Source organism: Jaculus jaculus, chromosome 1 (assembly GCF_020740685.1).
Source record: "Jaculus jaculus isolate mJacJac1 chromosome 1, mJacJac1.mat.Y.cur, whole genome shotgun sequence".
NCBI classification, from domain to species: domain Eukaryota; kingdom Metazoa; phylum Chordata; class Mammalia; order Rodentia; family Dipodidae; genus Jaculus; species Jaculus jaculus.
Window position 1 is genome coordinate 121930927 of NC_059102.1, and position 24609 is coordinate 121955535.

At 37.9% G+C, this 24609-nt stretch overlaps 1 protein-coding gene across 7 annotated transcripts in view; it reads left to right on the forward strand.

The window, feature by feature from the left end:
* The window catches only part of Musk (muscle associated receptor tyrosine kinase), a 112448-nt gene that overhangs the window by 82726 nt on the left and 5113 nt on the right, over nt 1–24609 (forward strand). For 3 of the 7 annotated variants that reach the window (XM_004656999.2, XM_004656998.2, XM_004656997.2), the window contains 6 exons: nt 4511–4774; nt 11206–11381; nt 12030–12053; nt 20580–20778; nt 21536–21727; nt 23098–23246. In XM_004656999.2, coding sequence (XP_004657056.2) covers nt 4511–4774; nt 11206–11381; nt 12030–12053; nt 20580–20778; nt 21536–21727; nt 23098–23246 — 1004 coding nt within the window. The remainder of the gene's footprint in view (nt 1–4510; nt 4775–11205; nt 11382–12029; nt 12054–20579; nt 20779–21535; nt 21728–23097; nt 23247–24609) is intronic. The other 4 variants (XM_004657000.2, XM_004657001.2, XM_004657002.2 and 1 more) reach the window with 2 other exon arrangements.

Consider the following 24609-nt stretch of genomic DNA (forward strand, 5'->3'; position numbering starts at 1 on the left):
ATGTACTTCCAATAGAGCGGGGTTTTTTTCTTTTCTTTTTAAAGAATATTTTTATTTATTTGAGAGAGAATGAAACAGACAGGACGAGTGAAGGCACGCCAGGGCCTACTGCCACTGCAAACGGACTCTAGATGCACGTGCCAAGGAATTGATCCCGGGCCTTTAGGCTTTGCAAGAGAGTGCCTTTAACCACTGAGCAATCTCCTCAGCTAGGCTATTTTTCTTAATCCAAAAAGGGCATAGCTGGTCATAGCTGGATATACCCTTGGACGAAGTTCAAAGAGAATAGATGCCTCCTTTGTAGGTACTGGGAGATGACATTTCAAAGTGTTCTCCTGTATGTGACACATATGTATTGCAACAGAGGAAACAGGAGAAACAAGAAGCCTAGCAAGAGCTTCTTAAGTATTCCACCTGACCATGTAGAGTCGTCTGTTATCAAAGGTGGAAAGATTGTGAGAGCCACAAGTGGGGACATTATGCACAGAGACATTGCCTCTTCCCTATAATTGATGGTTACCCCCACAATGCACGACCCACAATCCCCATGGGGATAACTGGCATTCTCAATAAGGAGGGTCCCTGCAGAGAGGGGAGGACAGGGATGAGGATAAGGATGGTATCAACATGTGCTGTTTACACACTGAGTATGTACATAAGTAATGAAAAAGAAAAGAAAAAAAGACTTGGAATGGCAGGTTCCCTTTTTAAAAAATTATTTATTTATTTGACAGAGGGAGAGAGAGAGAAAGAATGGGCATGCTAGGGCCTCCAGCCACTGCAAATGAATGACGCGTGTGCTCCCTTGTGCATCTGGCTATCATAGGTCCTGGGGAATTGTACTAGGGTCCTTCGGCTTTGCAGGCAAACGCCTTAACCACTAAACCATCCCTCCAGCCTCAGATCCCCTTTTTGCATTACAGAATGGGAAGGCATCGAAGTTTACTTTGTCAGGAGATTATGCAGGGACTGGAGCTATGTGCAATATTAGCTAGCATTTTTAAACATTGATTGATTGATTTTATTTAACAGAGAGAAAGAAAAAGGGAGGAAGAGAGAGAGAAAGAGAAAGGGACAGAATGGCTCACCAGGGCCTCTAGCCACTACAAACAAACTCCAGATGCATGTGCCCCTTGCCCATCTGGCTTACGTGAGTCCTGAGGAATCAAACCAGCTTTGCAGGCAAACACCTTCACTGCTAAGCCATGTCTCCAGCCCTTAACAAGCATTTTAAAATATTTTTAAATTTATTTTTTATTTATTTTTTTTTTCATTTTTTATTTATTTATTTGAGAGCGACAGACATAGGGAGAAAGACACATAGAGGGAAAAAGAGAGAATGGGCGCGCCAGGGCTTCCAGCCACTGCAAACGAACTCCAGACGTGTGCGCCCCCTTGTGCATCTGGCTAACGTGGGACCTGGGGAACCGAGCCTCGAACCGGGGTCCTTAGGCTTCACAGGCAAGCGCTTAACCGCTAAGCCATCTCTCCAGCCCTAAATTTATTTTTACTTATTTATTGAGAGACAAAGAGAGAGAGAAAATGAATGAGAATACCAGGGCCTCCAGCCACTGCGAAGAAGCTCCAGACACGTGTACCACCATGTGCATCTGACTTACATGGGATCTGCAGAGTTGAACATGGGTCCTTAGGCTTCTCAGACAAGGGCCCTTAACCACTAAGCAATCTCTTCAGACCCTTGACTAACATTTTTAAGAGATGCTCCAGAGGAACATTTTGTGAAGAATCTCTATGACCTCTGCCCCATGGATCAAATGAGCAATAGGACCAGGTGCATACAGGGCCGCCTTTGCAGCAGTCCCAAGAATCATGGACAGAGAAATATGGTCTTAGGTACTTAGGTAGACAATGGAGGGTTGGCATAATGTGGAAAAGAATAGAAAAAATATCAGTGTATCTTTTTATTTCCCAGTTCTCACTGACAGCATGACTGAATCTTTTTTAAACCTTTAAAATCTTTGGAGAAATAGCTCACTTCACTTTGATGTCATGTATCTGAAATGTGATGACTGTGTAAATTATGAGGTTTGTAAGTATTTGAAAAAGATAAAAAAGAGATGCAATGGTCTGAATCAGATGCCCCCTCCCCCAAACACTCATGTGTTTTCAATGCTTGGTCCCCAGGTAGTGGTAACTTGGGAACTGGAGTCTTGCTGGAGAAGGTGTGTTACAAGGGGTATGTTCAGGAGTGTTATAGCCCACTCACCCTTGTTAGAGCACAGATCTTTCTCTTGCTGCTGTTTTCCACCTGTTATGACAAGGAGGTGATGTCCAGCCTTTGCTCGACTATCTGTATCCCTACCAACCTGAACCTTCCCCTCAAGACTACAAGCCAAAATAAACCCTTTTCTTCCATCAGCTGTTTTTGTCAGGTGTATTGTCCAGCAAGATGTAGGTAAATACAACAGGAGCTAAAACAGAAGAGGTTGCAATGCTGAAACTATAATTAAGCAGTCCTTACATAAGTAAGTAGGTACATAGCCTTCTGTCCCTCTATATATCTTATTAATGATATTATAATAGTATATTTATATACACATATACTTGACTTATTTATATTAACTTATATATAATTGTATTATAACACCTTATATATTCATATGCATGTATATATATACTATTATAAACACCATTATATAATATATAAGAGCACATGTATATATGCATACATGTATGTATATACTTTTATAAGACTATTATGTATATATTCTCTTTTGTTGTTTGTTTTTTGAGGCAAGTTCTCAATGTAGCCCTGGCTGACCTGGAACTCACTCTGTAGCCCAAGCTGACCCTGAACTCACAGCAGTTCTCCTACCTCAGTCTCCCAAGTGCTGAGATGATAGGCATGAGCCACTATGCTCATAAACCTGAGCTTTCAATACTGTTCAACCATGCTAAGAATGTTTAAAAGACTTTATAGAGATTTCATAAAAAGAAGTACATATTCGGATTGAACTTTTATGTAATACAAGCTTTTTCTGTTAAGTGAATAAAGTCATACCTGCTGTCATTCGCCAACCTCCTTTTTGTCAAGATATTATAACAATATGTAAACCCATATACAAACCAAGCAGAGCTCTTTCTGAGTCTATTATACAGGTTCTTAAAGCTTTGCTTCTTACAAAGTTTCTTAGTGTCTTCATAGAGTTCCTAAACAGGTAAGATATTTCTCCATTTTTAACCTAATTTTAAATCATGTAAGTTTTCATGAGATTTTTTTTCTTTCTCTAAGTCTTTATTTTTAAGAGCCCTTATGAATTAAATAGCTAATTAATATGCATTCTGGCTAATAATTTAAAGGCAAGTCCAAATTAAATGAAAAGTATTTTATAAAACACTATTTAAGTATAACTATGTTTTAGAACTTGATGAATACATTGTATCTTATTCTAATGGTTTTGTTTCCAAGATCAACCAACCAATGACGATTTGTGAAATATCTGTTTTCAAATCCAAATGGGGGTCCCTATCCTAACTTAAAAATTTCCCACAAAATCCAATGTGTTTAATTTTCTTACTTTTAATCCTTTATATAAAGAGAATGGGATGCTAAATCCTAATAGGTATATACAGCTAAATGAAAAATACAATTTAGGGCTTTCTTGCTACTTGCTAATGATAGATCTGATGGAAAGTATAAGAATTGTTGAAATCATCATGTCTATACATAATAAATATTTTCAGATGAGTCTATGGGTTATAATTTCCAGACAAGTGTATAAAAAAACTACCAACAGTGATTTCCATTCCCCTCATGTCCTTTATAGTTGTGATAGAAGACAAGTCTTTAATCTTATCTTTATACAGAACCTATAGTATTTACAGTTTCTTTTCCCATAGTTACCCATTAACATGTAATAACCTGAGTTCAGAATGAATACTTGCATCATTCTGCAGAGTATCTAGAGCACCCAGTGATCAAGTGACTTCCCCCCAAGATATGCAACAAGAAAATTACAAAGCTAAAGATGCTACTTATCTCCTCTGAAAGTCTCACCCATCTCCCTATATGGCTTTCTTTTCCTTTAATGGAATTCTGAGAAGATCAATGAATGAGCGAATCTAAGTGTGGAAGGTGTAGTAATGATGGGACTGTAGTAAAAATTTTGGATACTCAACTACCGTAACATAAATGAACTACTCTTAAGGTTGCAAGCTCTTTGGATAAGATCAATTATTATGTTTTCTCATTTGCTACTTAAAAGAATTTTTTCAGGTGTATTTCTTTGTATAGATCAGATTTTGCAAGAAGCACATGAGCTGAGTTTACTAAGAGTAAACTTACTCTATTTGTAATGTGAACAACAAAAATAACCAAATTTATTTAGCCTTTGAAAGCTACCAAAGCTTTTAATTCCCTTCATCAATTTGGCCTTCATAGCAACCCTCCTGAGGTAGCTGGAGCCGCTATAATTGCAACTGGGAATGAGAATAGTAAACGAATGCCAAGGAATAGCGTGTGATTGGGAACATCCATTGCTTCTTTCAGTAAACCACAAAAAGATAACAAAGGCTACTGCGCCCAGTACCGAGGGGAAGTGTGTGAGGCAGTTCTGGCTAAAGATACACTTGTGTTTTTCAACACCTCCTACGTGGACCCAGAAGAGTCCCAAGAACTCCTGGTGCACAGTGCATGGGATGAACTGAAGGCAGTGAGCCCACTGTGCCGGCCTGCGGCCGAGGCTTTGCTATGCCACCATCTCTACCAAGAGTGCAGCCCCGGGATGGTACCTACTCCCATCCCCGTTTGCAGGTAAGATTTTAAATCTGAGTAAAGGGGGAAATTTCATTTTTCTGTCTACAGAGTTTGCAAAAGAATGCATTTTCAAGGCAAAATCTGGTCTTCAACCAACAGAGGTAATTAATAAGACAAAATTTCTACAATGTAAATCATTAATGATAGTCTACAATATGAAGACTCTGCACTTACAGATAACACCCTAAAATATCTGCTACAGTGTTACTCTTGCTCATTTCACATTATCAAACTGAATATCCTCTATCATATCAATCTCCCAGAGTCCTATTAAATAAAATAAGACATACTAAATTAATATAGAATTTATTAGTAGTTAAGATAAAGAAAATAAAGATAGCACTGAGTGATTCAGAATTATTTAATAACAAATGAAATTGGACTGGAGGGATGGCTTAGCGGTTAAGCGCTTGCCTGTGAAGCCTAAGGACCCCGGTTCGAGGCTCGGTTCCCCAGGTCCCACGTTAGCCAGATGCACAAGGGGTCGCACGCGTCTGGAGTTTGTTTACAGAGGCTGGAAGCCCTGGTGCGCCCATTCTCTCTCTCCCTCTATCTGTCTTTCTCTCTGTGTCTGTCACTCTCAAATAAATAAATAAATAAAATTGTTTTAAGAAAATGAAATTATGATGAGCATTATTTTAAAGTATGTACTGTCTATCGTAAATTGACACACTTACCACACTTGGGAGAAATAGTTATACAAAAATATTTCTTATAAAAATCACATATCCTTCTGAGTCATCCCAAGGTCACTGCCATCTAAAAAGAGAAGATTCTCTTCCAAAAGTGAGAGTAGCACTAATATAAGGGTATGAACATTAAGAGAAGTGCTTACTGGGCAGTTTGATAAGCATAGTATATAAATTTAGCCAGAAAATAGCAAATGTTACACCCCTAGGGCTCATGACTACCCCTGTTTTAAGTTTTCAGCATCAGGGATGTATTCCCTCCCATGGAATGGGCCTCCAGTCCAATTAGAGGGCAGTTGATTTCCACCATGACAGACATGCCACTATTGTACCCGTTGGCTCATTTGGCCTGATTGGCCAAATATAAGGCTTGCAGTGTCCACTGTTGAGTATCTTCACTGGTGATTTCTCTTTCTCCCATTGAACTGCATGCAGAATGGCTTCTTCCAGCTTTCTGTCAGCTGGTCTGCATGGAGGAGGTTCTTAGCTCAGTTCCCACTGGATTTCTCAATGGCCTTGCAGCCCAAGGCAAACGCCTTAACTGCTAAGCCATTTCTCCAGCTCTTTCACAACTATTTTAATAAAACCAAGAAATAGTTAAATTGGAATAATGTTAGAGCACATTTAAAAAGATTACATGGTAAGATGATTAAACAAGAGGTTTTGTTCCTAACTAAGTTTATAGGTGTGTTGACACTATGGGAGAAATATAATTTTCTTCACCTAAGTAGACTGTATTGTGATCAGATATGATCTGTGTTCAGATATTTCTAGGGACTCTAACATTGAGGGGATGCCCTCAGTAAGAAAGGGAAGGAGAAGAAGAAAAAACCTAAAACTATTATCAAAAAGAAAATAAGAAAATAGGTGGGTTAGAAAAAAAAATAAAATGTCTTCTGAAAGTACTGATTTTTTTCAAATGCCCTTGCAGTCATTTGAAGAAATAGTATCCCTGTTAAACATCACCTTTTTATATGCTTAGATTTATGTTCTTGGTCTTCATCATATTCTGAAAATTGTATGTTTAAAGTATTAGTCAATAGTGTAAAATTCATTAAGTAGGAAATACTGCAGTATTATACATACAAGAATATGACAGTAGATCTGTCAGCCTTGCCCTTTACTATCAATGTGACTTGTGGCAAATAGAAGTTGCCATACTTCTACAGTGATTCTTGGTTGTAACAGCTCCATAGTATAGACTGATGCTCAAAGAAATAATTATTAGATTAAAACTGGGTTTTATGGTGATAGCCATTTTCTTTTCTGATTATAAGACTCATATAACTCCATTGTGTAAAAATATTTTTAAAAAACATAAAAAAAGAAATGGGTGACTATAAGTGTATCTGACTATTTTTGTTTTTTAAAAAACTTTTCTATTTATATTTTCCCTTTTAGATTACACACTTACTTCTAATAAAAGTATATATAAGCATATGTGTATATTTATGCATATATATATGTGTGTGTGTATGTGTATATATATATATATATAATAAAAGTATATATAAAATCATGGATCATGGATCTTGATTATACATAATTTGTAAATTACATTATTCCTCAGATGCAAAATAGACCTTTGATTTTGTGTGGGGTTTTTTTTCTTTTTTTTTCTTTTTTTTTTGACAGTGACAGACACAGAGAGAAAGACAGATAGAGGGAGAGAGAGAGAATGGCGCGCCAGGGCTTCCAGCCACTGCAAACGAACTCCAGACGCGTGTGCCCCCTTGTGCATCTGGCTAACGTGGGACCTGGGGAACTGAGCCTCGAACCGGGGTCCTTAGGCTTCACAGGCAAGCGCTTAACCGCTAAGCCATCTGTCCAGCCCTTTGTTTTTATTTTATGAGTATTTTCATATGTATACAAAAGTAGAGGTGATGGAACAATGATAGTTCCCGTGTCAGTCACTCAACAATTCCCATCTCATAGTCAGTCTCATTCATCCCACCCATCAGCTCTCTGCAGTGCCATCCCCAGATGAATTACTATAAAGTAAATTACAGATGTCATATACTTATAAATTTGTTGGTATGTATTTCCAAAAGAAGCACTGTTTTGTATCAGCTCTTTTTAGGTATAATTTGGTAATTCAGTTTTTTGGCAATCAAATCAGCTAACCTCTCCACTTTTAGTTCCTGCCTCTATCACTGTGTTTTAAAATATGTGCCCTAATATTGTTGTCAAGTTCTTCATATACCTTCAGTTTGAGGGAAGTTAATTCTTGAACTTGTTCTGTAGAGTTAGCCAGTTGTCTCAGGGACACATATCAAAATTTTCATCTTTTCTCTTTTGATTTAAAATAATGCATTTTCACAACAATAATGAGTCATGCTTTGGATACTCTCATTACAAGATTTTATACACCAGACTATCCTAAGCAGTTCTGCCCTAGTTTGTGAATGGCTTCATGAAATCAGCTTCTGTGCTTAACATCAAGTTTACATAGAACTCTGTTTATCTCCTCATAATTTCCTAAGCTCAGCTGGGGACAGGGAGATGACTCAGTGGATAAAGTGCTTTCCATGCAAGTGTGAGGCCTGATTTCAGGTCCTTAGAACCCATATGAACCTGGCTGTGGTAGGTCATGTCTGCATCCCAGTGCTATGGTGAGGTGGGAGTTAGAGACAGAATTCCCAGAGGCTCATCGGCCAGCTCATGCAGTGTATGAAACAGAGAACAAGAGCCCTGTCTTTAACAAGGTGGAAGACAAGGACTGACACCCGAGGCTGTCCTCTGACCTCCACATGTGAGCTGTGGCATGCTTGCACCCACATGCACACACACAAACACATACACAAAGATGGAAAAGAACTCAATGAAAAAGGAAACTTATTTAATAGTACTTACAATTTGACTGAAATTGGATTGATTCAGATAAATCAGTAATATCCATCAGCAATTATGTTTCATGTAGAGATACCATTAAGAAGGCTGGAGGGATGGCTTAGCGATTAAGGTGTTTGCCTGCAAAGCCAAAGGACACAAGTTCAATTCCCCAGGACCCACGTTAGCCAGATGCACAAGGGGGTACATGTGTCTGGAGTTTGTTTGCAGTGGCTGGAGGCCCTGATGTGGCCATTCTCTCTCTCCCTGTTTCTTTGACAACTAAATAAATAAATAAGAGATACCATTAAAAACTAACTGGCCTTTAATGATGAATTTATAAACTTATTAGTAGGCCAACTACTGAGATTTCTTTTTGCACATCAAAGTTATTCTATAAATGAAAATTAAAGTGATGGGTATAAGTTTTGGCCCTCAGCAAAATATTGTGAATCAGTAATCTTTGGGAGGGAGGGAGGTGAGCCAACCTCGATAACCTGGAGTAAGGAGCTTCTCCACAAGTGGGCCTTGAAAGGCTAACACCAGGGTAGTTGGTTACCACTGAGGGAGACTTACTAATATTTGATTATATCCATGGCTCTGTTCTTTGAATTCTATTGTATTGTTTGTTTTGCACTACAAATACTTGAATTTAATTTCTGCATCGCTATACTTTATTATACTATGAATTCCACAGGTTTTTCTTTCTAATGATTTTAATCATTACTTATATGATGAATTTTATTTTCACTTGTTTACTTATTAGAGAGAGAGATAAAGGGAGACAATGGGAGTGCCAGGGCACCTAGCCACTGCAACTGAACTCCAGACTCATGCGCCACCATATGCATCTGGCTCTCATGGGTTCTGGGGAGTTGAATCTGGGTCCTTAGGCTTCACAGGCAAGCACTTTAACTGCTAATCCATCTCTCCAGACCTGCAATTACTTTTACAATGAAATTATAAAAAGTGTTATGTGTGTCAACATGTAATTCAACTTTTAATTTAATTAGAGAGACACTAAACTTATAGGATTAAGTTGGAGAGAATTGCCTTATTTTTCTTCCCAAGGCCCTAAAAATGTTTACTTATAGTACATGAGTGAGTATTTTCCTTTTTTATGTGCTCTAGTTTTCTTGTTTATAAATATGTTACTTGTACTTTAGATATCTTGTCCTTCCTTGTTGGCTATGTAATCTTGTCAATTAATTTTATTTTTTGTAAATTTTCTGTATTTAGTTGAAAATCAGTTCAAGTCAAACATTTGCTCCTTTTTGTAATGCTATTACTTTTCCATTTTAAATGATGATTCTGTCTTTTAGTGTTGGTTTCATTTCTTTGTGAGCTTTACTTTCTCTAATTACTACCATGTTCTAATTAACGTACTTTTAGTCTACCTTTTCACCACATCCTAATTTTTTGTCCTTTGTGAAAAGTCTGTTATAGAGGACATGCTTTAGTGCATGGCAATGACAACATAGAACCCAGAAAAAAATCCAATCTTTAATATGTTCTTCCATTTAAAATAAAGTCTTCTTACATATTTGCATCCTGTGCACAATGTGGACTGTCAATTCTTTTTTCATTTCGCTCATGTTGATTTGTGCACATTTGAATTGTGCTGCATGAGTCCAACACGATCTCTGCAAGACAAGAGTGAGACCCAAGTCCAACATTCTCCAAAGATTCCTCACTGTCAGAAACCCTAAAAGCCTTCTTCTCTTTCAGAGATTTTCAAAATTCTACAACACATTGTTATATTCGTGATCCCTGCTGTGTCCCATCACATCCATAACACATGGTGCCTTCACTCTACAATGCTTAATTAACCCACTTGGCAAGTTAGGCAAGCAGGAGTGCAGGCATGAATGTCAGAAAAAGACATCATGGTGCCATATGTGCAATGTATGAGTGTTTGGACAACAACACACACACACGCACACACACACACAAACATACATTTTCTTCTCTGAATCCTTCATATAGTGAATATAATATAGCTGTTATTTCCCCCCCCTCTCTCTCTCTCTTCCCTCTCTCCTCTCTGTTTTGTGGTGGTGAGGACAGAAGACAGGGCCTTGTTTGTGCATGCTAGGCAAGTGCTCTACCACTGAGTTTCATTCTAGCCCTTACACTTCTTAATTATTTCCCTCTCATTATGAATACTAACAATCTTAATTTTGAATTAGTCAGGTTTCTCCTGCTGCAATTTGTCTCTTAGATTCAAACTAATATTAATCCCCAAGTTCCAATTACTCCCGCCCATCTTCCTTCAGCTCCCTCTCTCCTCAAATTACAGATGAACCTTAACAGCTTCGTATTCTGCTGGTTACTAAGCAGGCTTTCTCACGTGGAAGCACTGGCAGCCACAGGGCAGAACTCTGCCTCTTCAGGGAAAGACTGGTCCAGAAGGCAACCACCGTCCTGTAAAAATCAGGTGTAGGTGCTTTTTTTCCAGGGCACAAAATCAGCAGAAGAGCTCAGAGTGTTTCTGAAGTCCTGCCCATTGGTCTTAAGGCTATAGAAAAATCTCCAGGCTAGAATCTACTAGAAAATGATTCATGACTTTTGGTACCTTATTTCTGTTCCTTTAATTATCTTAATATGCACTTGGGGGAAGACAGACATATCAGGATCTACTAACCTAACACCTTTGAAATATAAACGTTCCTTTCTACAGGACCATTATAATTTAAAAAAAACATTATAATATTTCATCCCACAATATAATGTACTATACCTTAACACGTCTTCCATTAGTTGTAGTCACAAAGGAGTCCTTTTAACAAGTCTTCTGTAAGTACCATGTACTCTGATGATGTTTTGAAAATACAGAATTTAGACTATCACAATTTAGACTATGTGTCATGTCATGATTCATCCAGCTTTGTTCTCCCCACAATATCTTAGGGAGTACTGCCTGGCAGTAAAGGAACTGTTCTGTGCAAAGGAATGGCTGGCGATGGAAGGAAAAGCTCACAGAGGACTTTACAGATCTGGGATGCATCTCCTCCCAGTGCCCGACTGCAGCACCCTCCCCAGCATGCACTGGGACCCCATGGCCTGCACCAGACTGCCATATCTAGGTAACAAAGACCCTGGGCATTAAGAGTTTACTAGCTTAAAAACCGAAGAAGGTGTGTACTCCAAGCTCCTAATGGATCTAGGCCTTTCTAATATTTTGTTTTGTTTTGCCTACCTCACACATCTAATAGTAGAATACTCATACTGTCTTATTGTTTAGGCAAGCATAAAGACTTATTAAATTTATTCTAAAATAAATTAAAGGGCACTTTGAACTGCTACTTGCCTTATTTCGGGGGGGGGGTGTCTTCTGAACACCTATAACATTTTTTGGAATGTGCAGAAAATGGCTAAGAAACATCTTTTTCAGAAGAGTGGAATAAAGGAGTAAAAGTCTTCATTCTTCATCAACAATGTAGGTTTTTAAGCATGCAAAAAATAAGCCACATGTCTTAAAATGCTGATCTCACAAAATAAACCTGCATCACTGCATGTTGCTCTAATAAACATTGTCTGTGAGGAACTATGTTGTTCATCCTGATTACTGGTTTCATTTCAAAGATGCAGTTTTCACATTCGAATGCCAAGAATGTTTTTCAGTTGCATATTAAAAAGCTGAAAGAGAAGTTGCATTGTTTAGCACTCTCTAGCAAAAGACAGGGAATTTATTGATGCTCGCTTAAAACAAATGTTTATCCTTTCCCCCTCAGATTATAGAAAAGAAAACCTAACAAGTAAGTAATTTTGTCTTCTGTGTATGTAAGTGGCTTCATGCGTGTGTGTTGACATTTCTCCTTGCTGACATCCAGCACGGAATATACAGCTCAGCTCCAGGACTGTGCACTGGCCCCGCCCGCCCAGGGCACAGGAGGAAGGAAGACCACTGGCGCCCTCAGCCCAGAGCTTCTAAACAGGCAAGGAGAGGGCCACCCTTAGTGAATGGCACAAGGGCATCTCCTACCTCAAGGAGCTCAGCCTGCCCTATGCCTCACAGGTCTACAAATAAGACCAGTTTAAAACGTGAACTTCTGCATTCATGATGTGGTGCTATCTATGTATAGATGAAATTAAATGCTTTATTATTTTTTCATTGAGTTGACTCATGATCTTCATTTGTGACAAATTTTTCTTCTAGGACTTAGCTGTGTTTACTTTGATTCTTTAGTTTTTGTACAAGAATTCCATGTTAATTGCAGGAACTTTTGTAAATAGGCACAAGAAAAAAATTGAAAAGGAAAGCAAATCACCTAAGTATATTACCAGTATCAAGGGAAAATTCTTAACATGTCATTGGGATATCATTCTCCTAACATTTTTATCTATAAAATTGGAGGAGTTTTTATTATTATTATTATTATTATTATTATTATTATTTGGTTTTTTAATGTAGGGTCTCACTCTAGCCCGGGCTGACCTAGAATTCACTCTGTAGTCTCAGGGTGACCTCAAACGCACGGCGATCCTCCTACCTCTGCCTCCCGAGTGCTGGGATTAAAGGCGTGCGCCACCACACCCGGCGTTTTTATTCTTTTTAGTAAAGAGTATTCAAAAAGACTGGGGCTTCAGGGCAGTGCAGAGAACTGAATCCAGGGCCCAGTGCATCCTGAGTAAACACTCTTCCACTGAGCTATACCCTTAACACTTGGTTTCTGAAACAGGGTCTCACTAAGTAGCCCAAGCTTGCCCGGGAACTCTCTATGTAGCCCAGACAGCCTCCAATTCACTATCTTCCTAGATTTGTTTCCTGAATTTTGGAAATACAGATGTGTGCCGCCACAGAATGGCTCAGAGTGATCCACCTTCTAATCTACATGCAGATGTCATCTGGGGAGCTGTAAAAAGTTTTGTCACCTGGGTTCCATACATCCACATCCTGATATGTTTGGCCTGGGGTGCAATTTAGGTTTTTTAATTACTTTTAATTAATTTAGTTCATTTTTTTCTACACAAGAAAACTATAATAAACAAAGTTGGGGAGCTAAATGGACTTACTATGTAACTATGAAAAAAAAATTAGAGGAACAAAAGTAGAATGTGCCTGTCTCCTTTATAATGCACCAAGTATACTGAGGGAAGGAAAAGAGAACACACTTCATTAAAAGAGCCAATAGCTTTTATTTCACATTTCACAATACAAGTGAAGACTGTGCTTTTTTGTCCTATGCCCCCTCTGAAACCATTCTCTGTGATATTGGGGGGCAGGCATTTCTTGTCATGCTGCTAGAAAACAGTCAGAGAATGGGGCACAGAATGCAGAAGTGAGCTTCCCATTTCTGGGACAAAACATCCAACTAAACACAGCTTTATCAATTACATATTATTTTCTCTACCCCCCCTCCAGGAGATTGTAGGGCTGAGTGCTGGTTTAAATGTAAGATGTAACCTCATGGCCTCGTATGTTTGTAACTGAGCTTCCCACTTAGTCCCCAGCTAATAGAATCTTTGGGAAGTGGAGCCTTAGAGAAGGTGTGTCACTGGCCACAGGCCTTGGCACTTTATAGTTCAGCCCCTTTGCCACTGCTAGCTAGCTCATTCTAGCTGCTTCCTCCTAGCTGATATGATAAGTTGTGACACCCAGCTTCTTGTTCAGGCATGCCATGCTTTCTCCACCCTGATGAAACTTCCCCTCAAAACTATAAGCTGGAAATAACCTTTTTTTTTTTTTTTCCATAAGCTTTTTCTAGTTGGGTGTTGTGTCCCAGCAATGGGAAACTTTAAAAACCATCCTTCTACCCTCTACAATGTTTATGAAGAAATTCTGGGCAACAAAATATAGCAACGTTTATTTCCTATTCTTTAGAAAACAGTTTTGTTGATACTTTCATAGATGTATATAATATCCTACATTTTGATCTTAGTCGCCCCCTACCAATTATCTTCTCCTATCCTCCCCCCTCCCAGCAAAGCCCTTCTTCTCATTTAGTCCTCCTCTTACTTTCATCTTTTATGCCTTGCTCCTCACCCCCGAGTTAAATTATGGTCTCTTGCATGAACATGGGTGGGAGGTTCTTTACTGACCAGTAGCCACAGCACTGAAGGACTTGGCCCCCTACTCTTGGCAATCTTCAGTTGCCATTAGTTACTCTAGGAAGTGTCAGATCTCATGAGTCTCTCCCTCATTTGTGATGAAATATTGATGAGATTGAAATATTGACAGGAGCAGTCTTGTGTAGGAGATTGCATCCTCTATGAGTTCATGAATGTAACATACTAAGGAGGATGTTTATAGCCCTAGAGAAGTTTCATGAAATGTTTGATACATGTAAAAAATGATCTTGAAATGTCATAAATGGGTAATTTTCTCTAAACAGATGGTTGGGTATATCTATGATCTCTGAGTTAAATGGAAGTAGCATTAGAGGACTTGGAGAGATGGCTTAGTGGTTAAGGCGGTTGCCTGCAAAGCCAAAGGACCTTGGTTCGATTCCCCAGGACCCACATAAGCCAGATGCACAAGGGGGCGCATGCATCTGGAGTTTGTTTGCAGTGTCTGCAGGCTCTGGTGCACCCAATCTCTCTCTCTGTGAGTATTTGCCTCTTTCCCTCTGTTAAATATATGAAAGAATAAAATTTTTAAAAAATTAAGTAGTATTAGAGAATTTGGTTTTACCTTCTTTTATTTAGAGAGAGAGAGAGAGAGAGAGAAAGGGAGAGAATTGGCACACCAGGGGCTCAGCCACTAATATCAAACTCCAGATGTGGGCGCCACCTAGTGTGTATATGCAACCTTGCACTTACATCACCTTGTGTGTCTGGCTTACTTGGGATCTGGAGTCCTTAGGCTTCGCAGGGAAGCACCTTAGCCACTAAGCTATCACTCCAACCCCAGTTTCATCTTTTCTAATAAGTTAGAAACTGAGGAAAAAATACCCACATTAGACACAGTGATCAATACCATAGGGGACTATGTTATACCCTCAAATATTTCTGGTAGCATTTTTTGACTTCTTAGTAAACTCCAAAAGTGATTATCATTTCACTTTGAGAGGCAAATTGCAGAATTTTATAAATCACTGTTCATCTTTGTGTTATTCTCTCCTGTCCGAACAAAGTAACTAGAACTTTAGCATTCTGCTTTTCTTAGAAACTTCTTTTGTGGAAGTGAAATATCTTTTGGAGCACATCATGCCTTGGTCATATTTACATTATTCATCTTCTAAGCACAACATTTGTCTCTCCTGTGGGATTTCACATACTTTACGGATACACCTAGCAGTGAGGGTGTCTTTAGCTTCAAAGTTCCTATGGAAAAGAAGTGTGTTGTGTCTTATTGTGGTATGGTGATCTGCCCCTCTCCAGTTATTTCTTCCCTTCCACCTTTACTGACTCCCTTCATATACCTAGAATTCCAATGCCAGGAAGACAGATTGGCATAATAGCTCTATCTCTCTTGAAATGCCTGGCAGTCTAATATGCAGTTAGTTATCATGAATGTGCTCCATTCTACATACCAGTTAATGTGAGGAACAGATTTAAAAATTTTCTAGAAGTGAGCCATCTAGTGTAAGAGTGAGTCAGTATTCAAACTCAAATCTGATTCCAACTGTCTTCAGAGCCTCACTTCTTTACTATTAAGCCTGATGCCCTCAATCCTGTCTTTTTGTGTTATTTTCAAAACTTCACATGAAACAAAATACCTGATTGTTCAACTAGTTCATTCTGGAAGTGATGCCAGCCACATTTTACGGTATAATGCAAATTATAATTCTTAAGATTGAGCAGTTGACAAAAATGTTTACAATTTTAAATTACCCAGACAACTTTGCAATCTTCTTGTCAACATTTAGATGAATTTGTTTGTGTCCTAAATTCATATTTCTATAATGATTAGCTACTATTTGTCCATAAATTAAATCATAAAGATGTGTGTGTATGTGTGTTATAGTTTACAAATTGTTTAATCTCTTGAAATTCTTTTTGGGTAACTTTGCGGTAATGGTAGTAAAGTTATAAAACTATAGAAACATTGAGTTAGACATGACTTCAATAGTTATTTAACCTAAACTGTCCGACAATGAACAAATCTTCTCTAGAGTGTCTCTAATGGCATTTCCTTTCCCCAACTTGAATTCAATACATTGATTACTAGAACATTTTAGCCACTCTGGTCATCTATAAGCACCAACAAATGATTTTTGCTCTATTCCTTTGATCTATTTTCTATAGGGTAGCCTTCAAAAGTATTGGAGACAGTTATTCTCTTTTATTTGAAGAATTTAGTCTAATCTTATATTTTATGTGCCAATTCATATACTTGATTTTATCCTCAATATTACTAGCTTTTGCAGCTTCTTCTTTTCCATATTTTTATTAGTTATTATGTTTACACTCTTCAAAAAAAGCCAATTACCAAGTCTTTCTACAGATTCCTAATTTCTTCCTGTCCCTACTATAGAACTTTAGTAATCTCCAATGAGAGCCTCAGAACATTTTTATCTTGTCCTTTATTTCTCCCACCATAATTCAATTTCTGTTTGTAGAATGATTCTCTCTTAATTCTCACTTAGAGAATAAATGAAACTACCAGTCCTTTCACTATTAGACACTCACACCCATATATATATGTATTATTTCTACTTTTGATTCTTCATTTTGAGATCTCCTTTAGTTAGGACAAGCTCATACATAATCTAAGAAAAGATCTTTAGTGATCCTTTGAGGTTGTGAATATCACCTAATAGATTTCATTCACCTGCATAGTTGAAATATGTATTATAGTATATTACCTGGATATAGAAATATTGAGGGACATTTCTTTGCTCTCAGTAGTTTATAGATGTGATTTCATTCTTCTATCTTCTAGTTTGCAATTGATACTGCAGAAGTCAAGGTTGCAGCTGAGATATCTTTCTAATGCACAAAGCTGACCAATGACGCTAATGCTTAAAACTCACCAGTGGTTTTATGCAGCTGCTGCAGGGAAAGGTCATATGACCAAGAGTGGCATGTCAGGCCTTTCATGACCTGAGTCTGTAGAAACCACCAATTCTAACACTGAAACTATTGGGTACACTTTTGGGAAAGCACAATAGCTTGATTCTGTATACACTGTTTCTTTTTTGTAGAGTATCATCTCCCCACCCTGATTTTACTCTACAATGTTAATCCTGTACCCACCTCCACTACAGATACACCTCTGTGTCGGTCTGTTTAGAAAACTGTAGCAAAATACAGTAGAGTGCATGGCTTATATGAAACAGAAATTGATTTCTTACAGTTCTTCTGAGGCTTTGGCAGTCAGGGCTGGTTACTGAGTTCACTAGACTAGGAAGTCATAGAGACCACCCTTGTAACCTCTGCTTTCATAAGTGTTGGGCTTCAAATAGCGTTGGGCACCTGCTGAAGTAAAGGATTTTGTCTGTTCAGTGAATTGTGGTCAGATGTTTCTAGTGAAGATGAAGAAGTCACATATGAGTACATCTTGTAACCATCACTTTTTAAAATGTCCTTTATAAATGGCTTTAGGCTCCTGTTGCAATAGAAAGTTCATTTTGGCCGGGCATGGTGGCACATGACTTTAATCCCAGCACAAGGGAGGCAGAAGTAGGAGGATCACTGTGTGAGGCCATCCTGAGACTACATAGTGAATTTCAGGTCACTTGAGCTAGAGTGAGACCCTACCTCAACCCCCCACCCTCCCCCAAAAACAACAGAGGAAATTTTATTTTGACTGTGTAGTGTTTTATATTAATCTATTCCCATATATGAAATTATTCTTTTCTATATTGAAAGCCAACTGCTAATTGTTGAAGGTATCCTGAATAGATGATGTATAATTTATGTATACCACTTTCTTTTACGCTAGTACTGCCAAGTTGTGATATTATAAATAATTTCCTCAAAGAATTTGAAAGGCTCTTTTGTCTTAATGGAATGTATTGTAAAATATGGAAAATCCATCCCTTCCAAGACCTAAAAATGTAATTATAATACTAGAATTATTTTTAAAACTAATTTCCTGCTTATGGCTATATTCACATTTTTATTCTTCAAATTTGATAACTGATGTATTTCTATCACCTTCCATAAGATTTAAAAATGTAATATTATAATTGTATATTATTTAGGGTTTTATTGATCTTTTGAATCTGTTACAATAACATGTATTCTTATTTTCTATGTTTGTGTCCTTTTCTTATCAAAATTAAATTTCCATTGATTAATCCATGTCATAAATATTTATAAGACTGATGATCTGTTTCGAATTCTATCACTTGTCATATGTGAGTTCTAACTTTGTAACTTCAGCTTGCTTATGGCCCTTATATTATCTTCTACTTCCTTTTGTTTCTGTAGTTATTGTTTTCTTAATATTTTATTTTTATTTATTTATTTGACAGAGAGAAAGAGGGGAAAAGAGAGAGAGGGAGAGTGGGCACGCCAAGGCCTCCAGCCACTGCAAACACACTCCAGACACATGTGCTACTTTTTGCATCTGGCTAACATGGGACCTGGGGAACCAAACTGGGTCCTTTGGCTTTGCAGGCAAACACCTTAACTGCTAAGCCATCCCTCCAGTCCCAGCTATTGTTTTTTGTCCAAAGTCTTAAACAAAAAGTTTTCTATTTGTTCTCTTCCATTATGCCTAATGGAAGGAGATAAGACTATGTTTTTCAATAAGTGTATAGCTTTGACCAAATTTTATATACTGTTAATATACTTTTCTAATTTGCTGCCAGGACTATTCTTACCTTCTTTTTTTTTTTTTTTTTTTGAGGTGGGATCTTGATTTAGTCTAGGCTGACCTGGAATTCACTGTATAGTCTCAAGCTGACCTCAAACTCACATCAATCCTCTTACCTCAACCTTCCCATTGTTGGGTTTAAAGGCATGCATCACCACAGCTGGAACTCTTAATTTTTTAATCAAAAAGTTATAGATAGACTTTTCTGATTTTCAGTATTGCTGTTGGATTTTATTTTGTCTATTCTTAAATGTTTTGGGTCCAGAGAATAGAGCTGTATAATTTCTGCTTTGGAAATTTATTTAGATTTATATTAGTAGCTTTAAGTAGATCATGTCCGTCAGTATTTCCAAATATTTTACAATATTTTTTATTTTATTTATTTTAAATAGACAGAAAAAGAAAGAGGTAGATAGAAGGAAAGAGAGTGGGTGTGCCAAGGCATTCAGCACTGTAAACAAATTCTACATGCATGGCCACCTGGTGCATCTGGCTTATGTGGGTCCTGGGGAACTAACCTGGGTCCTTTGGTTGCCAGGCAAACACCTCAATTGCTAACCCATCTCTCCAGCCCTCCCAATTATTTTAAAAGAGGGTTTATTCTACTTTTTAAAGTAGGAAGTTCATTTTTATCTGAAAAAAACCTTCTTATTAATTGTGTGGTTAAAATACTCTGTGTCAGGGCTGGAGAGGTGACTTATCAGTTAAGGCACTTGCCTGCAAAACCAAAGCACCCTGGTTTGATTCTCCAGGACCCATGTAATCCAGATGCACAAGGGGCGCATGCATCTGGAGTTCATTTGTAGTGAATGGAGGCCCTGGCATTCCCCCCTCCCTCTTTCTGTCTCTTAATAAATAAATAAATAAACTATCTAAACTACTCTGTGTCCATGTTTTTGTCTTTACTCAGTCTTTTAAGAAGATACAAAGTGTAAGTAATGAACTTGGTTTAGTACATGTAATATAGACTTGCATTCTGTGAGCAGAGTTGAATGATGATGATATTCCTTGGTTTCCAGAATAATACTGGATATTACATATTTTTAAATCACAGTACCTTTTGAAGTGGGCTTGACAAGAGTTCGGGTTTTGGGTTATTTAGCTTCTGCTCATTTATGACCAAGTAGTTTTCATTTTTATCTTCCATAATGTTATTGCTTATAAACATATAATGTACACACATATAAAAACTCAGATCTGACTGTCTTAACCTAAGTCTCATTAAATGGGAATATTTTATCTAATGCTTTTCTCTAATCATGTCCATGGGCATTGTCCACCATTGACAATATGATACAGCCTAAAGGGCATTAACACAGGATCTATATGGCTATTGGAAAAGGATGTTTGTTCACCATTCCTCATCTTGAAACCCTATGACTCAATAAGCTAGATTTCTTTGCAAATGAATCTCATTGGTTTCTTTCCTTTGGTCTTTGTGGACATATAACCAGGGACAATCCAGTACATAAACCTATGTTTGATATTAAACTTAAATTACTTGTTGCTTGAGTGACTAAATATTTCTTCTTCAATGTTTAAGAGCGAGTGACAACAAGTATTATTTACTTTCCAGCATTCCCATCAATAACATCCTCAAAACCAAGTGTGGACATTCCGAATTTGCCTTCTTCCTCCTCTTCCTTGGCCGTCTCTCCCGCATATTCCATGACCGTGCTCATCTCCATCATGTCCAGCTTTGCAGTCTTTGCGCTTCTGACCATCGCTACTCTGTACTGCTGCCGAAGAAGAAAAGAATGGAAAAACAAGAAAAGGTGACATTCTAGATGACGCTAGTCACACAAAGGAGTGCTTCGAAGCCCATTTGCTTAAGATGGAATTGGGAGAGGAAAGGGGAATAAATATCAGTAATGTCTTAATGATATCCAAACCAAGGCTGTAAATTTAGGCACCCTTATCACGATCTTTAAAATTTTTCAGTGTTTTTTTTTTGGCATATGCCCACATGTCCTAAAGTCACATTTCCAGCATGGATAGAATTTAAACAATAATTTAGAAGAGAATGGCTATTCCTGTGTTCTGTCATCTCTGCCAATTCCCAATTCCATTGCTGTTGTCAATGTGAATAGTGACAAAATTTCTGAGAAAATGTGTGTCATTGATCTCAAACTCAGGAGCCTGTGGCTGCCTTCATATAATATTCTTTATGTACTGCTTTAAAAAAAATAATTTAATGGGTGTGCGTGTATAAAGGCACATGTGTAAAGCTGAGAGAACACCTTTGTCGGGGTCTGTAAAGACTCCATCATCTTTGAAACAAGGTCTCCTGTCATTGAAAACAAATGGATGAATTGCAAACTTTAGATTCTCCTGCCTTGAGAACTTTACATCTGGCTTTGCTTGGATGCAAGGGAATTGAACCCTGGCCAGCAGGCTTTGCAAGCAAGTGCTTTTGAACACTGAGACAACTTACCAGTCCCTGATTTATGTGCTTCTAAGTGCATTATCTCAGGATCTAAGTCTCAGTGCAGAGATGAAAGCTGACTCTTGCTGACCCGGTCTGTCTTTCAGAGAGTCAGCAGCAGTAACCCTTACCACACTGCCCTCTGAGCTCCTCTTAGACAGGCTTCATCCGAACCCCATGTACCAGAGGATGCCGCTCCTTCTGAATCCCAAGTTGCTCAGCCTGGAGTACCCAAGGAATAACATTGAATATGTCAGAGACATTGGAGAGGGAGCATTTGGAAGAGTGTTTCAAGCAAGGTAAAGTTAATTATAGCAAAAATATACTGAAATTTGTTATGGTTGAAAAGTTACCAAATCATAAACCTCATGTATATCAAGTGGTTATAGTAATTATTATCAAATTAGCTAAATTATATACATTACAACCTTATCTTTATTGCATGCTATACTTTAAATTGTAGTAATTTTACCTTTTTTCTAGAAAATACGAGCATACAAGAACAGAATATATTATACTACATTTAAATGAAGTATAGGAAACCTAAATGTATCTTATGTTTTAATATTTTATTTTTATTTATTTATTTACTTGACAGAGAAAGAGGGAGAAAGAGAGAGGAGACAGAGAGAAAGAGAGAGAGAAAGGGGGCATCAGGGCCTCCAGACACTGCAAACAAACTCCAGATTCATGCGCCCCATTATGCATCTGGCTAACGTGGCTCCTGGGGAATCAGACCTGGGTCCTCTGGTTTTGCAGGCAAACGCCTTAGCCACTAAGCCATGCCTCCAGCCCTAAATGTATCTCCTATATATAAATTACTATAAATTATTAATAATTAAATCATATTTCACTTCTAGAATATAATTTTCCATACATTTTAATATATAATTTATTACATTGTTTTCAGTAAATCACCAAATTTACTCCTCTTCCACTTTTCTACTGACATATTCTCCACTTCATTTAAATGTCACTTTGAACTAGTATTTTAATTTAAGAACTCAGGCATTGACATATGTAAGCTCTAAGTAGGCAGTCATAGGATAACAAAACAGAAAAAGATAAATTGTAGATATTTATAAAACAATGAGTTCAATAATGAGTATAAATACTAAAGCCAGTTTTAGCTTGTTTTTTTTTTTTTTTTTTTGCCTTTGTGTGAAATGGAGTCGAACCCCCTTTACATGGATTGAGTCCAATAGTCATGCAGAAAGACCACAGGATGTATATGATTTTAATCATCAAATGTCACAGGTAACCTTGAGCAAGTCACAACCCTACTTCCACATAGAGTGGCTTTGTTATAAGGTTATATTAAAGGATGATATGCCTCATCAAAACACTTACTAAGAACCAAAATCTAAAAAAGCACCCTGTTAGGCTATGTGGGGGATATAAAGACAAGTAAGTCATGGTCCCTGCCTTCAGAAAATATTGATTCTAACTAAATATTGTGGTATTACAATAGTAATGATAGGCCCAGTAGGTCTGTACACTATAGAATTCCTCTAATTGACAATGTATTTTTCACAAGATCTATATCAAGAATAACTGTGGCTCTGAGCAGGCCATGTGCATAAGTGGGGCATTTGTATGTGATAATATAATAGGGGTTAGCATCATCTTTATGATATTTGGTTTCTTTTTCAATGAATTTGTCTCTCAGGGCTCCGGGCTTACTTCCCTATGAACCATTCACTATGGTGGCGGTGAAGATGCTCAAAGAGGAGGCCTCGGCCGATATGCAGGCGGACTTTCAGAGGGAGGCAGCCCTCATGGCAGAATTTGACAACCCTAACATTGTGAAACTCTTAGGTATGGCAACAGAGTGAAGAATTGTTAATCAGAAAACAGAGGAGAGGCTTCCAAGTATTTCTTCCTTTATCTTTTACCTATATCCTCCATGCTTTGGTGTCACGTTTTGATCAGTGAGATGTGTCTATTCCTTCATGAGGTCTTGTTCACCTGCTTCCCAAGATGCAGCTTCTCCCAGCCTGATGGATCCAGTGCCTCACAGCCACCCTTTTAATTTCATCACCGTTTATTCTCTCTCTTTTCTGCCTCTTCATTGCTTACAAAAACATTTTAAGTGTCCCCATATAAAGACTATGCCATTAGGTTTACTTCTCCATAACAGAATTTATGAATTCCTCATCATATATTATTTTCACTTGTCTCTTCCTGAAGAAGAACATCACCAGGGCAGTGACTTAAGCCATTTTTTACCTCATTATTGTGTTTCCATTTATTCACACATTGACAAACACAATAAATATTAAACAAATAATTTGTATGATTACTCAACAATGAACAAAACTTTCAAAAACCCCTTCCTTCTCTCATGGAGCTTACATTGTTTTGGGTAGACAGATAATAAAAGTAAATGCATGAATATAGATTATATTATACCTGAACACTTTTAAAAAATTAAAGCTGAATATGTAATTTGGAATATGAGTTTGGAATGTGGATTAAAATTTTAAGTGACTTTAACAAATATGCAGCATTCATATAAAGACCTGGCCACAGCAGGAGAATACCAGTGTGGACAGCTTGGGAAAGGGCAGAGCAACAACATACAGACTGTGCTTGAAGAAAAGGAAAGGCGAAGAGGATGGCTGGATAAGGTTTTCAAAGAAAATATTGGGGGCTTGGGAGAGAACTCAGTGGCATCTTGCTTTCTGTACGAGTGTAATGACCAGAGTTTAGATCCCCAGCACCCAGGCAAGTGCTGGATGGTGGCATGGACTTGTAATCCCAGCACTGAAAATACAGAGATAAGTATTTCTTGGGCTTGAATGAGCTAGTTTAGCCAAATTGGTGAGCTCTAGGTATACTGAGAGACTCTGTCCAAAAGAATAAAGTGGAAAGCAATTGATAAAATTGCAGAAGACAGGGTAGAAAGAATATAAGAGGGTGTATGGGCATTCTTTGGGGCACTGAACTATCTGGGACATTCATGACCCCACAGTGGTTATTAATACCTTCACAATACTGGCACTGTTTTGAGCCTATCAACATTTTGACATGGTGGGCAGAGGAGGACAAAAAGAAGGAGACAAAAATAGAAGAAGGACTACCTTGAAAGCAGAGGGTCTTCAGGGGATAGGGGCAAGGGAGAGGAGGCCAAAAAAGCACAAAGGTGTGGGACCATGATCAAGTTACTGTATGTTCATAT